The sequence below is a fragment of the Pteropus medius genome, unplaced genomic scaffold, assembly GCF_902729225.1.
Source record: "Pteropus medius unplaced genomic scaffold, Ma_sr-lr_union100, whole genome shotgun sequence".
Classification (NCBI taxonomy): Eukaryota; Metazoa; Chordata; class Mammalia; order Chiroptera; family Pteropodidae; genus Pteropus; species Pteropus medius.
In genome coordinates, this window is record NW_024345600.1 from 5054446 (window position 1) to 5070028 (window position 15583).

Genomic DNA, 15583 nt, shown 5'->3' on the forward strand with positions numbered 1-15583 from the left:
CTGTCTCTCTCTCTCTCTCCTTCCTCCCCACCTCGCCTTCTCCTTCACCCTGGAGAGGACTTTTGAAGTCTGAAGGCCTTACCTATTCATCTCTTGGCCAAATCTCTTTATCTGTCACTGGCCTTGTGATGAATGGTCTCTTCAACTCAATTTATCTCATAACAGAAGTGTTCTGTTTTCTAAAATTCCCTTATTCTTGGTCTCCTTAGAAAGTAATCGTGTTCCTCCAGTGGCTTTTGAGTCACCATCTTCATCAATTCGGTCAGAGGATTCTCAGGTCCGCCAGTACTTCCCAGAGACTTGGCTCTGGGATCTGTTTCCTATTGGGTAAGTGATACCTCAATGGTACAGCAAGATAATACAGTGTGGAGTCAGCAGAAAACTCAGAATCAAATAATTTCTAATGAATCTCAGTCTCAAGCCAAGAAAGTTTAATATGGATATGGGAACATGTTTCTTCCCGGAATTCTTATACAATCATATACAATCACTCAAAACAAATTCACATGTCTTTACATTTATACAATGTACACAGTGCATTCTCACTTCGGGTCCACACAAACTTAAAGGGACATATTGGCATTAGTTTAGTTCTTGCTCACTGCATACCTGCTCATTTTGACAAGCCGTAAGAACACTTATCTTCATAGATTCAGAAGGCACTGGCCTCTTTCAGATATGTTAGCACACACATGCCCATCCACACATACCACCCCCAACGTACTCAGGCATCCCCCTTTTCCCATATTTGTACATCCCCACTCACCTGAAGATTCACACTCTGAGATGCACATGTTTCTCCAGTTCAGTTGCCTCTTTGCTTTTCCTTTCATGCGTGAAAAAAAATTCACTTCTGCAGGTGAGTTCGTAGCTTAATTTCCAAATGCTCTCTTTCTCCTGCTGTCTGCCTCACCTGGGTTCTTGTGTTCTCACAGTAACTCAGGGAAGGAGGCTGTCCACATCACGGTTCCTGATACCATCACCAAGTGGCAGGCTGCGACTTTTTGCACCTCGCAGTCCAGTGGTTTTGGTCTTTCACCCACTGTTGGACTAACTGCATTCAAGCCATTCTTTGTTGATCTGACACTCCCTTATTCAGTTGTTCGTGGGGAATCCTTTCGTCTTGCTGCTACCATCTTCAATTACCTAAAAGATTGCATCAGGGTAAGAATGGGGAGCAGATGCAAGCCCCAGAACAACACCCTACACTATAAATTCATCCCTAACTTAGAAGTACACTGGTTTTCCCTGGGGAAGAGGTGGTGATGCCAGTGTTTCAGCACCACATTTTCCGAAGTCTCTGTGTGCTGTTTTCTTTACTCATATCTTTTATTTGTAAACATCCTTTTCAGGTTCAGGCTAACCTGGCTAAATCAGATGAGTACCAGGTGGAATCATGGAAAGATTCTCAGGCCTCCAGCTGTCTCTGTGCTGATGAAGCAAAAACTTATCACTGGAATATCACAGCTGTCAGACTGGGTAAGAGAAGGAAGGGGTTAGATGGGCACGGAAAGCATAGAGCAAAAGCTCAGAGGTTGAGATCTCCATCCTTTACTGCATTTGCTTTGTTTCTTCTTTCCTTTTCTTTTTACTTGCTTCTACTTTTCTCCTTCCTAAGTCATGTTACGAATAAATAAGCAGATTCTCTTTGATAGATGACCTAAAGAATTATCCAAATTGGACTATTTTGAGTGTGAAAGGGAGCTTTTAATATTTCTGCCAGGACCAACCAACCACTTACAATGGGTCGAGCACTATTCTAATTGCTCTACATGGATTAACTCATTTCATCATCACACTAACTCTAGAAGATGTCATTTGCTTATGGAATAATTCCTGGCAACTCAAAGTATGGTTTTCAGATGTATTAGTTATCTACTGCTGCTTAACAAAGTACCCTACAATTGAGTGGCTTAAAAGAACAAAGATTATCACACAGTTTCTGTGGGTCGGTAATCCGGGTGTAGCTTTATTGGGTGCCCCTGGCTCAAGGTGTCTTATGAAGTTCTAGTCAAGTTCTCAGCCGGGACTATGTTCTCACCTGAAGATCTGATTAGAAGATCCTCTTTCAACCTCATTCTACAGCCTGTGTTTTTCACAGGGACAATTGGCTTTCTCCAGAGGGAGGGGTGCAAGAGAAAGAGTGCACCCAAAACAGAAGCTGCAGTCTTTTTTAAAATTGAATCTCAGAAATGACATCTCATTACTTCTGCCCTATCCTCTTCAGAAGAAATGAATCACTAAATCTTTATCAATGAGAGAGGATTACACACTATAACTGCCAGGATGCAGGGATTGCTGGGGGCCCTTAGAGGCTGCCTACCACACTGGACCAGCATCATTAACATAACCTGGAAGCTTGTTAAAAATGGAGAATAGAGGCCCTACCCCAGATCTGCAGTTTGCATTATAACAAAGTCTCCAGGTGATTTGTATGCCACTCAGTTTAAGAAGCTCTGGTCTAGAGAGGAAGAAACTTCATTACAACAGGGTTAATGCCTTCCTTTCTTCTTCTCAGGTCATGTAAATTTTACTATTAGTACTAAGATTCTGGACAGCAATGAACTCTGTGGAGGCCAGAAGGGATTTGTTCCAGAAAAGGGCCGGAGTGACACGCTCATCAAACCTGTTCTGGTCAAGGTGAGTTTTCTGCAGGCCTAGCTTCAGAGGGAGAGAGACGGCAAGCAACCTGGGAATGTTTGCTGTGTGTCCAATCATACCAGTTAGTCTCTCACAGCTCCAATCAGGTAGCTCACCTTTCTCCTTCCCTGGCCCTTTTATGCCTTTAACTATTTGCTTAACCCATTCCAGTGGTGTATGAAAGTGCCTAATACACTTTATTAGTGCCTGGTACTTTGTAGACACTCAATGAATGTTAGATTCTCTTAAAATCCCTAAAGTCATCATTAGCTTCTTCTTCTTTTTTTTTTTTTTTTTAAGTCCATCACTAACCCCATTGCAATACTGCCTCTTGGAAGTTTCCTAAACTTGTCCTTAGCTCTAGCCCTTGCCCAGAAATAATTTTACTGAGAGGCTCATCCCTGGCTTAAAATGAAGTCCTTCTGAAGAGCTCTGTGCTCTTCATCTCTGAGGGAAGCATGGTGAGGCATGGGGGACATAGGGAGAGGCTTTTCTCCCCATTTCCCTCCCCCTTCCTTCAGTGCCACCTGCCTTGACATTCATCTTCATTGTCTTCACCCATCCATGTCTCTATGTCAGCCTGAGGGAGTCCTTCTGGAGAAGACACACAGTTCATTGCTGTGCCCAAAAGGTAGGTGAACTCAGAGAGGGGTTCGTGGTGAGAATTTCTTTAGGCAACTGAAGATTTATTTAGTCTTAAAGAAGAATATATAGGACAAGAAGATGTAGGAGCATCTAGGGGTACCACCCCAAAAGGGCCAATTAGCTGAGAGGTAGGATGAAGAAGAGAAAATATACAATCGTGACTCTCTTGGGAATGTATTTTCAGCAAAGATCACAATGAATAGGTTTAAAAAAATCTGCCTCTATCCTACAGAGAGCACTGGGTACAGAAAGCCCTGGATTATGGACTATTTTCCTATGGTTTGGCCTTGAGAACCTTGCTATTCTCACCTTCTATTGTTTTCTCTGCCTTTCACAGGAAAAGCTGCTTCAGAATCCATATCCCTGGACCTCCCTGTGGATGTTGTTCCGGATTCAACCAAGGCTTATGTTACTGTTCTGGGTACGTAGCTAGAGATCCAGGCTCAAAAAGGGAAAAATGAGGTCAGAGGCTGCCAAGGCAGGTGGGGTGGGGCATATGAACCTATCTAAAGGAAGTTGTGGTGGATTAAAAGTGACAAAGGAAGAGGGTTTATGTTACATAATGGGCTGATACAGTTTGTAGGAAACTGTACAGGGGGATTAGACAGACATATGGGTATGCTCTCGTTAAAAACAGAAAGAAGTCTGGTCAGGAGGAAGTTGAAGGTCACTGAAGCTTGACATGTATTTAGGTTTAAGTGGTCTAGCAATTGGGTAGAGGAGAGACAATATGTTTGCAGCAACCGTTTAAAAAATGAGAATTAATCTGAGTATAGTCTGGGGAAGATTCACTCATATTTACATAGGCAGGACACTTCACTTCTCTAGGCAAGGAGAGGGAGTGAGTAGAAAAGCATGAGCTTGAAAATCATATAAAACTGAGTTAGGATCCCAGTTATGCCATTTAACAGCCTCATGACCTCAAATAAGTTAGTGAACAATTCTGATCCTTCTTTTCCTTTCTGTAAAACAGTGATAATAACTTACCTCTCAGGATTCGTGTAAAGATTAAATATGATATAAAGTTCCCAGTGAAATATCTAGATCATAGTAGCTCTAGAAATGTTAGGTTCTTTCTTTACTCTTACTTCCTACCAAGATCCCTTCCAGGTTAAAATTTCTCTGTTTTGACTGTATTTGAGTCATACTTCTGGTGTAGCATTCACTCTACTATAATTGTATTGTAGCTTGCTGTCTACCTTCCATAGGGCATTTTGAGCTCCTTGAAGACAATGCAGATAGTCATGAATCACTTATGTCAGGCTTCTTAGCTTAAGTATATGGAGGAGACAGTAGATATAACTTGGAAATGGGTGTCAGGATTGTGTGTGTTTGGGAAGGACTAGCTCCAGGAGGGCGATGCCCTTTTATGCAATGAAGGAACTTAAATACGAAGTCTAATTACTGCAGTTTTGTTACGATACTCACCATCTTTAATAATATGTTTTCTTAAAAGCCCTGAATGCCCTCAGGTGACCTATATACCAATCTGTGTACTCCAGCACCTTGTACCTTCCCAATACTATAGTAGTATGTTATAATTGTTTATAAAGCATTAGAACTGTAGTGTGTTGTAATTGTTTGCCTGTCTGACTATGAGCTCTTTGAAGCAGAGACTGTGTTTGTTATCTCCCAGGCCACAGAGCAGATACTAAATGATAGCTAATACATATTTGTTAAATAAATAACAACTCTGAAGGGATTTCTTCTTCTACCACCACCTTCCTTCTCTCTCTTCTGTATCCCAGGAGACATTATGGGCACAGCCCTGCAGAACCTAGACAATCTGGTGCAGATGCCAAGTGGCTGTGGGGAGCAGAACATGGTATTGTTTGCCCCCATCATCTATGTCTTACAGTACCTGGAGAAGTCAGGGCTGCTGACCAAGGAAATCAGGTCCCGGGCAGTGGGTTTCCTGGAGCTAGGTGAGTTGGTTTAATCTTGCTTCTTGGATATCTTCTCTAGGGCTTACGATAGGTTGATGGGATACAGGGAAGTTGACCCCCTAAAATGTCCCACATCTTTGAAAGCCATGGGGGTATATTAGGAAGTTGTCACTGTGATCTAAAACCATATCTGGCTTCCCAGGGTACCAGAAGGAGCTAATGTATAAACATAACAACGGCTCATACAGTGCGTTTGGGGAACAGGATGGAAATGGAAACACATGGTAGGTAGCATTGCCCGATTCCCAGTGCATGCTGCACCCCAGAGCATAATTCCTGAACCCTGTGAAAAAAGAAAAATTCCTCCATCTGTCCCCTTAACTCGATTCCTTCTTGATCTCTATCCTCTACCTCTTTAATACTATTTATTTTAGCTTCATGTATGGTCAGGCCCTTCACCCTTCTTCCTGACCCTGTGCCTCCCCAGTTCTTGTCCCCACTAGTATCTATTAATGCCTCTATTTTCCAAGCCTCTTAAGATATTATGTTTCCTCAATTCCCCTTCTGGAATCACACACCAGAATAAATGATAGAACTATCTCACTCTCACCTGGAAATCCCCCTTCATGACATATTTCCTTCTTTATTCGTATAGGCTGACAGCCTTTGTCACCAAATGCTTTAGTCAAGCTCAGGAATTCATCTTCATTGATGATAAGAACCTCCAGGATGCTCTCAAGTGGATGGTGGGAAACCAGCTCCCTAGCGGCTGCTATGCCAATGTGGGAAAGCTCATTCACACCACTATGAAGGTGAGGCTCTCTCACCACTGTGTCGGGAGGAGCTTGTAGCTCAGACTGAGCAGAAGCAAAAGAGCACTGGCCTGGGAGTGGCGTTACTCAGGTCTCAGCCCTGACTCTGGGTGACTTGGTCAATGTACTTAACCAGTCTGAGCCTCAGCTTCCATGTCTGTAAAATGAGAATATGTGCTAGAACGTGGTTCTCAAAGTGTGGCCCCAACCAAAAGCATCTGCATCACCTGAGAGCTTGTTTGAAATGCAAATCCCAGCCCAACCCCAGACCCACACTGAGAAACTCTGGCAGTGTGGGCCAGCAATTTGTGTTTTAACAAGCCCTCTGGGTGCTTCTGATACTTGCTAAAGATTTTTTTTTTCAGGTTTGATTATTTTTATTTTAATTATTTTTATTTTTTATTTTTAATTGCAGTTGACATTCAATATTATATTAGTTTCAGGTATACAGCATAATGGTTAGACATTTATATAACTTAGAAAGTTGTCCCCCCAATAAGTCTTGCACCCATCTGATACCAACATAGCTACTACAATATTATTGACTATATTCTCTATACTGTACTTTATATCCTCATGACTATTTTGATACTTGCTAAAGTTTGAGAACCACTAGACTCTGAGCCTTTTACTATCTCTTTACATCTGAAGCAAAGCCATTTGCTCTGGTGAGGACTAATAGCTGGCCCAGTGTCTTTTGTAAAGGGTTTATACTCTGCCAGGCACTATTCTAAGTACTTTGTTTATTTGATATTATTTAATGTTTACAACAAATCGATGAGCTAGGTACCGATATACCACTATTACTCACATTTTACAGGTGAAGAAACTAAGGTGCAGAGATTAAGTAACTTGCTCAGGTGAATGCTCATGCGTGGTAGGACTGATTTAAACCACAGCAGTTGGACTCCAGAAGCACTACACTCACCCATTTACTACATCTCCTGTCTCCTCTCAAACACAGGGGGAGGCGTTGATACTGCAGGATAACCTGTTCAATTCAGAACATACCAGTGAAAGAAAGATTTGTACGAACTTAGAGAAATTTTACAGTGCTATTCTAGGACCTGGAATAAAAATCTTGAGCATTGAAAAAATAATCTCTGTATAAGATTCATTGATATTTCTTACATAGGATCTTGGCAGTGCCCCCTCAAGTCTCTCTCTTGTTTTATAAACTGTGTGAAATATACCTGGGAGTAGTACAAGCTGGGACTTGAGTAGAAAAGATCCCAGAGGTCTTCCTCCTCCTTTCAGCTGGCCAGTCTTAAAAAACTCATCACTAGTCAAGCTTATTGGTTTGGTACTGAAACTCCAGGTTTAAACACCCTCGGTTCAAGCCCCAGTCCTGCTTATTAGCTGTGTAATCTTGAACATGCTATTTAATCTTTTAAAGCATTATTCTTTTGTCTATAGAATGAGGATAACAATTTAGATTAAATATTTTCAAAAACTTGCTAAATCTTTCTGTGAAAGATGTTAAACTGAGAAGGTGTCACCTGACTTCCTCTGGAGAAGAGGTCGGGCTTTGTGCTATTTGACGGAACGTCCATTAGAGGAGGCTCAGATTCAGCAAGAATCTGAGAATAAGAGATTCTTTTCTTATTCTTACCCCCCTTAAAAAAAAAAAAACCTAAAAAACAAAACAAAACAAAAATCTCATTCTTTCTAATCCCTTCTCTTGGGTTTCCTAAATACCCACTCAAAGCTGAAGAGCTGGTATTACTTCTTGCAGGCTACTGTTTAAGGCTCTGCAGTTATTGAAGTCCAGCCAGTTCTTCTGGAGCTGTGGTCAGCTCCCAGGAGTGCTTTTTTCTTTTTCTTTTCTTTCTTTCTTTTTTTCTTTTTCTTTTTCTTTTTTTAATAATTCATCTATTCAGGGAGGGGAACACCGTTTTGTAATTTGCACATAATTTTCGCATGTGCTGGCTGCTGCCTTGACTTACCATCTCCCTGTTTCCCTCTAGGGTGGTGTTGATGATGAGATCTCTTTGACATCATACATCACAGCTGCATTGCTGGAGATGAGAAAAACCATAGACGTGAGTTTCTCTGGCTCCTCTTCTTTATACCCTTCTTATCATGCCTATTTCTAAAGAAATTCACCTATTTTTGTCCCTATTCAGCCTTCTAAACTCAAAGAGGATATGAAGATTTCCTTATCATTTCCTGTTTTACAAAAAATGCCTTATAAATTCAGTTCTTCACCTTCACTTTTTAGGACCCAATGGTGAGTCAGGGTCTGCAGTGTCTCAAGAATTCCGTTACCTCTACCACCAACCTCTACACGCAGGCCTTGCTAGCTTATACTTTCTCTCTGGCTGGAGAGATGGACATCAGAAACATTCTTCTGGAGCAGATAGATCAGCAGGCTATCATCTCAGGTATGTTGGCCATATTAAGAGTTTTTTGAAATTGGGAAAATATGCTGTGCGTTATCTATAATTTCCCCTACTCTCCATAGTTCCATATCTGTTCAATCCTAGGATTCATTTTAGTAAAAGTTAGTGTCATAAAATCATTGTTGAGATTTTTGTGGGAAAGCCCACATAAGTTCAAAGGCATTGTTATACTTTTAACATGAAAAGAAAACAGGTGGTAGAAGCTAGTCAGAAAACTTACTGGCATTGTAAAATCACCCTTTTGCAGGTATTTAGTGACTCTTTGGTGCAAGATCATTCTTTGGTGTAAGAGGTCGAAGGGTAAGACTTACACTTAGAGATTCTTTTTCAAGGTCCCTTTAAAACTGTGGATATGTTTAGAATAATATTTGACATCATAACAGATCTTATAAATAAAATATTAATGCATTTTATTTATCTAGACTTGTATGTAAAATTATACTTCCAGGCAAAAGTTTAATTTCAGCTTTCATTTATATAAATGTGATTGCCAAGCTGCCCTCTCATATGGGTTCTGGGTAGTTTTTTGGCTTGTGTATAGGCAACTCTAATCATGGAATGGGTGTCTCAGACAGTGGTACCTGCTGTATTGTAAGCTGACTTAATGTGATGATCTCTTCTCCACTACCTTGCATTGCAGGCTTACATGTTTTCTGATTGCCTCTTGTGGTTTACTTATTTATTATCTCTAAAGTTATATTTAATTAGACTTCTAGCTTCTATTCTTCTCATTCCTATTTGTTCTTTTCTGTCTTCTCTCCCCTTGGCTGTCACAGTTTTGTCTTGGTCTCACATTCTATTTGCTCACCCTCATTAGCATTTCTTCTATGGTTTCTCAGAGTTCTTATGCATATTCTGCCATTTTTTTCTTCTTAAAATGTTAAATCTTTTATTAAGTAACACAAGTCCTGAAAACTAATAAAATTCTGTAAGCCAAAAAAAAAAAAAGCCTCAGATAAAATGCTTATAAGTAGTTTCTACTTACCTATTTCTGTTAGCATTAAAATTTATAAAGTAACAAGGGTGGTTTTCATATAATTGCTGGAAGCATTTATTGATGCTTCCTTGGGGAATTATGTGTGGGTGTAAACACACACACACACACACACACACACACACACACACACACCTGCATATATTATATATATTTTTCTAACTCATGATTAATTTTTGGTTGTTACGTTCTCTGCTTTAAGGTATAGCATTTGTAAAGTGAACATGGTCAAGTCATTTCCTTCCAAGGCCTTTCAAATTATGCTTCTTTCTCCATAGGAGACTCCATTCACTGGAGCCAGAAACCTACTCGGTCATTGGATGCCAGCCCTTGGTCTCAGCCTGAGGCTGTAGATGTGGAACTTACAGCATATGTATTGTTGGCCTGGCTTACTAAAGCCAGTCTGACTCAAAAGGAGATAGCCAAGGCCACTGGCATAGTGGCTTGGTTGACCAAGCAACGCAATGCATATGGGGGCTTCTCTTCCACTCAGGTAAATAGCCTGCTCTCCTACTGCCACTTATCAAGTAGGATTAGAATCCTGTGTGGAGATGGAGGAAAAACTACTGCCCTTGCCCTGTAGGTCTAGGGACTTATAATTCTATAGAGAGGGAAGAAAAAGCATGTGCAAAACATATAGAAGGATGCATAAAATTGGGTCATATATATGTAGTACAATATGCATTTAATACTCTTTCTTTGTAGTGTATGAAACATCATGAGATTCATATTTTATATGTAAAGAGGACATCTAATTATGGCTAAATTTATATATTAATAAATTAGCCACTTATGGGGTCTATAAGCATAAAATCAAGATATTATGAACATACGTCCTTCTATTTCAGGTATTAGAAAGCTAGTAGGACATAGTCTCTAAAAAGTTTGCAGTCTAGAAAGAAAGTGAAGAAAAGTTCTATATATTACAAATCAGGATCTGATATATATATAAAAAACCATAAGATACAAAAGGTACAAAATATTGAATTTCAAAAGGGAGAGAGAACGTATATCAGCTTGAGGGATAAGAAAATCTTCACAGGGGAATGGCATTTGAGGTAGATCTAAAAGAATATGTAAAATTTTGGTAGGCAGCTATTGAAAGTAAGAGAGAATGGTGTGAATAAAGACACCATTTGCAAAAGTTTGAAATGGCTGTTGGAAAACTGGTTTAGCGGAAGTGTAATGGGACTTAAGTTGGAAAGGTAGGGTAAGTTCACATCAGGAAGGGCTATGCATATCAGACTAAAGTTTGTGCCTAGAGCTATTAATTTTTTTCAACTTTGTTTCTGAAAGATTAATCTGTCACTTGGTATATGAGACAATTTACAGGATGGAGACACTAGATTTGAAGAGATCAAGACATTATTTCATTTATTTAGATTAGGGGTAAGGAGAAATTGAATTAGTGGAGTAACAGTAGGGAAAAGGGTACGATAAATTTTTAAAATGTCATGAAGATGATTTGATGATCACAAAGAGAATAGTCATTAATTCATTTGTTCTGCAAATATTAAATACCTACCATGTCCAAGTCACTGAAGATACAGAAGTAAATAGGAAAACATTCTTGTCCTAATAGAGATTCTATTCTCTATTGGGGCCAGTTTGAAATTAGGGCCAGTTTCACTGAGGATATAACATATAAATTAGGCCTGGAAGAATGAACAGATTTTAATAGATGAATTGTCTGGTAAAGATGTTAAGAGCCCTGAGCTTGAGTATAGTAATGACTTAATTGGAATTAGAGAAATTTTTATGGTACTATATTTCCTTATTTCAAGGAAATTCTTGGCCAATGATCAGGAAAGACTTCCTTCTTCTTGATGAGTCCTAAATAATTATAATATACAATTTTAGAAAGTAGTGGATGAAATGTTTAGAACTCTCAGTAATAAGTATATATCAGAATTGTTTTTCAATAAAATCCTGGGCTATTACAAGAAGTCATGTATCACCTATGTCGGTTTCTCAGCTAATGATGAGGTCCCATTCCTTGCATTGCTTCCATACGTCCAAGCAATGAAGACTTTCTTGGCTCCAGTTCACAGAGGGTAGACAAAAAATTGTTTGTAGATTGTCAAGCTGCACAGGCAGAACTTGTTCACAGCTTCCCCCAGGGTGGTGACCTGTCTTCCTATTTTTATATGACCGTGTAATGTCTAAATACAACTGTTCTTTTTTATTTGGGATGGGAGGAAGTGGGATTCTCTGATTCTATCAAGCATGTAAAAATTCTCATAACAGAATGCGATATGAAAAATTTGCTAAACACCTCATTCTTTTTTCTTTCCCCTAGTTGTAATTTACCTAAATAAAGATAAAATGTTTTCAGAATGGAAAGATTCAACCTACATGATGCCACACTCTCTTAGTGACAGTTTAGGTATCTTATTCACAGATGAAGAAATGATTGTCACACAGTATAATGGCTAAGAAGCCTTGACTCGCAAGGAGGGATTTTTCAAGGTTTTCCTAATACCTTCTCCAGCTATGCCATAGAGCAGGGGTCCCCAACCCCTGGGCCACGGACCGGTGCCAGTTCATGGCCTGTTAGGAACTGGGCCGAACAGCAGGAGAGGCAAGCAAAGCCTCATCTGTATTTGCAGCCGCTCCCCAGCGTTAGCATCACCACCTCAGCTCCACCTCAGATCATCAAGCATTAGATTCTCATAGGAGCATTGGTTCCTGGTGCCACAAAGGTTGGGGACCACTGACATAGGGGATCATTACGCAGTTAAATAACTCTGAAGAATGTGCAATTTCTAGGCTATCAAGTTACTGCTGTTTCCTCTTCAAATAAGGAAACCGCAAAATATATGCTGAATAGTAACCCACTTGCTTCTAACAATAGCCATTCCGAAGTTAGGTTTGGTCACTGAATATGAATAAATGAGATTAGCCTAGTGACCTACAGATGTTCAATAATAACTTGATGGCAATTTTCTACACAGGCAAGATATTGTGATTTCTATGTCAGCTTCCCCAGTGTTGGTGAATGTGGTTCTTAGACACTTAGAAGAGGTATCATCCAAGCTAGTGAACCACCACCAGATGGGTAGGTTATAAGGTTGAGGTTAATTCCAGTGGCTCACAAAATGGTAAGCATATGCTTGATTGTTTTCCTCAGGATACTGTAGTTGCTCTCCAAGCTCTTGCTAAATATGCCATAACTGCCTATGTGCCATCTGAGGAAGTTACCCTGGCTGTTAAATCCACTGAGAATTTCCAGTGCACTTTCAATGTTCAGTCTGCCAACCGGTTGGTATTTCAGCAGGAGACTCTGCCCAGTGTCCCTGGGGTGTATACCTTGGAGGCCACAGGCCAGGGCTGTGTCTATGTGCAGGTAAGCAGAGATCCATGAGAATGAGTGTGTGTTGGGAAGGAGAGTTCGAGGGCATCTTCACCTTCAGTAGAACCTTCTATCTAGCTTATTTGTAAGGAAAGTAGTTTGAACTATACGATCTCTAAAGTTTTTCCCAACTCTGATTTGGTTATCTATTTCTTCCTACTAGACGGTGCTGAGATACAATATTCTCCCTCCTAAAAATGTGGAGACCTTTAATCTCAGCGTGGAAATAGGAAAAACTAGATGTGAGCAGCCGACTTCACCTCGATCCTTGACTCTCACCATCTATACCAAGTGAGGAAACCTGAGGTGGTGGTGGGGGCACCTGGACTGTGGAAGCTGGGTTGGCGTGTGTGTGTGTGTGTGTGTGTGTTTGTGTGTGCTGAGAGGGAAAATCCTGGGCTCACACAGGCTTCTTTCTGCCCTCAGTTACGTGGGGAGTCGCAGCTCTTCCAATATGGCCATTGTGGAAGTGAAGATGCTTTCTGGCTTCAGTCCCATGGATGGCACCAATCAATTAGTAAGTCACTTCTGTTTTCTTCTTTAACTAGCTGCCAAGGACCTAACGTTATTATTAAAAAGCTGGTGAAAGAGGCATCATGGTAAACACACACACACACACACACACACCCCTCACGATTATATTATCTAAATGGGCTGCAGAAGTGCATCGGATATATGAAATGGAACTTGTAATAGTCTTTATTCCTTTTTCTTATATTTTCCACCATATATATTGTTGCCTTGATCATGAGAGAGCTCTGGAAGATTCCCCTATGGGACAGAGAAGGTTCTAGCTCTTAGTTTCTTTTTCTTCTCCTTTTTTATTTAGCTTCTCCAGCAACCACTGGTGAAGAAGGTTGAGTCTGAAACTGACACACTTCACTTTTACTTGGATGAGGTAGGTATTCAAGAACTGAACCCAAGAGCTTGATTATTTATATATCTTTGTGACTTCTCTTCTAATCTGTGTATACTAGTATATTAGTGATGTGGGACCTGAGAGAATGTTCTAAAAGTTGTTATTTCATCACATTCTATTCAACACAAGGACAAAGGTAACTTTATTGTCCACACCATGAAATGAATTCTGCCTCCATGCTGATAAACCATGAAATAGCCTCCTGTACCTCTAGGGTGCGCTGTCCAACAGATACAAAATGTGAGCCATCTAAGTCATTTCAAAATTTCTAGTGGCCGCATTTTAAAAAGTAAAGAGAAACAGATAAAATTAATTTCAATACAAATATATTTTATTCAACCTTATATACCCCAAATATTTTCATTTCGCCAGATAATTAATACATAAAGGTATTAATGAGGTATTTACATTTTTTTCCTTACTACATCTTTGAAATCCAGTATGCATTTTACACTTAAAGCACGACTCATTTCTGACTGGCCACACTTCAAGTGCTCAGTAACCACGTATAACATTGTAGCCGAAAATTGTTGAATATCTGTTACCTCAGCTGGGCGGTGGTAAAAATAGTTATCTATCTCATAGAGCTATTGAAAGAATTAAATTTAAAGTATGTAAAAGATATTTAGAGTGTGCCTGGTATAGAGTAAGCCCCTCAAAAAACATTACTATTGATATTATGTTAATGTAATGTTAATATTCATATCAACGAAACAGGAAGTTCTCAAGGATGAGTAATGTTCTAAAAGTTGTTATTTCATCATATTCTATTCAACACAAGGACAAAGAAAACTTTATTGTATAACTGACAGATAAGAGTATCTTCAAGTAAAATTTACCAATGTTATTAACATTTGTTTCCAGCCTCCTGCCCCCACACTAATTCATTTATCAAACGACATTTTTGTTACTTTCCCAGAGACCAGGGGTTTGCTATTTTGAGTGAGTGCCATATAGTTTCTTTTGAGACAACTTTGTTTAGTCTGTCAGGAACAACCCTGAAATCATAATATTGTTTAAAATTTTTGCATCCTGAGACTGTAATGACCATCAGTGTATTCAGCCAAATTTATCAGTCAGTTTCTGATTTGAGACATCAAGTCTGATGATCTAAAAGCCCATGATTATACATGTGGTTTATTCCCCCCTTTTTTGTGTGTATTTCCTCTCCTTTTCTCTTGATCAACTTTACCAGAATACAGTCTTATTCACATTTAGCATAAATAGTTTTTGGTTTTATGCCTCTTACCTGTTATTTTTTGTTATTCGTTTGGTTGGTTTTGGTATTGTGCTTCATTAATTTCTTTCTTTATTATTTCATTTCTTCTTTATTTTGGACTGAAGGGGGAGGATATTTTCTGTTACTTTTCTCCAACTTCTTAAGTTGAACTCTGAGTTTATTTTTAGTTTTCCTTATTTTCTAATGAATTCAAACTATAAATTTCCCTCTAAGTACATTCTACCTCCGTCCCACAATTTTTGACAACCATTGTTTTAATTTCCATTTAGGTCTATAATTTTTTTGAAAATGCATAAAATTTTCAAAGACATCCTTTTGTTATTAATTTCTAATTTTATTGCATTATGGTCTGAGAATATAGTCTTCATGGTAGTGATCTTCTGGAATAAAAGAAACTTTATGACCTAATATATGGTTTCTTTTGGGAAACTTCAGCATGTGCTCCAAAAGAATGTCTATTCCATTTTTCTTGGGTATGGATTCGATCTAGATCTTAAAAAATCCAAGATCATTATTTCTATTGTTCAGGTCTTCAATATATCTGCTTATTTTTCTGCTTGAACTAACAGTTTCTGAAAATAATATGTTAAAATTTCTAATTACAATTGTTGGTTTATTCATTTACTGTGCAATTCTGTCAGTTGTTTCTTGATATATTTTGCAACTACATAATTAAGGTGTGTATATTTTTAT

The 15583-nt window shown here is 39.2% G+C and overlaps 1 protein-coding gene across 1 annotated transcript in view; it reads left to right on the forward strand.

Annotated features, from left to right (window-relative positions):
- Positions 1–15583, forward strand: part of A2ML1 (alpha-2-macroglobulin like 1) — a 31791-nt gene that overhangs the window by 13149 nt on the left and 3059 nt on the right. The window contains exons 19-34 of the mRNA XM_039874320.1: positions 210–327; positions 936–1164; positions 1353–1479; positions 2519–2640; positions 3220–3271; positions 3623–3706; positions 5034–5210; positions 5374–5455; positions 5827–5983; positions 7951–8025; positions 8205–8367; positions 9658–9872; positions 12510–12725; positions 12895–13022; positions 13158–13248; positions 13561–13629. Coding sequence (XP_039730254.1) covers positions 210–327; positions 936–1164; positions 1353–1479; positions 2519–2640; positions 3220–3271; positions 3623–3706; positions 5034–5210; positions 5374–5455; positions 5827–5983; positions 7951–8025; positions 8205–8367; positions 9658–9872; positions 12510–12725; positions 12895–13022; positions 13158–13248; positions 13561–13629 — 2105 coding nt within the window. The remainder of the gene's footprint in view (positions 1–209; positions 328–935; positions 1165–1352; positions 1480–2518; positions 2641–3219; positions 3272–3622; positions 3707–5033; positions 5211–5373; positions 5456–5826; positions 5984–7950; positions 8026–8204; positions 8368–9657; positions 9873–12509; positions 12726–12894; positions 13023–13157; positions 13249–13560; positions 13630–15583) is intronic.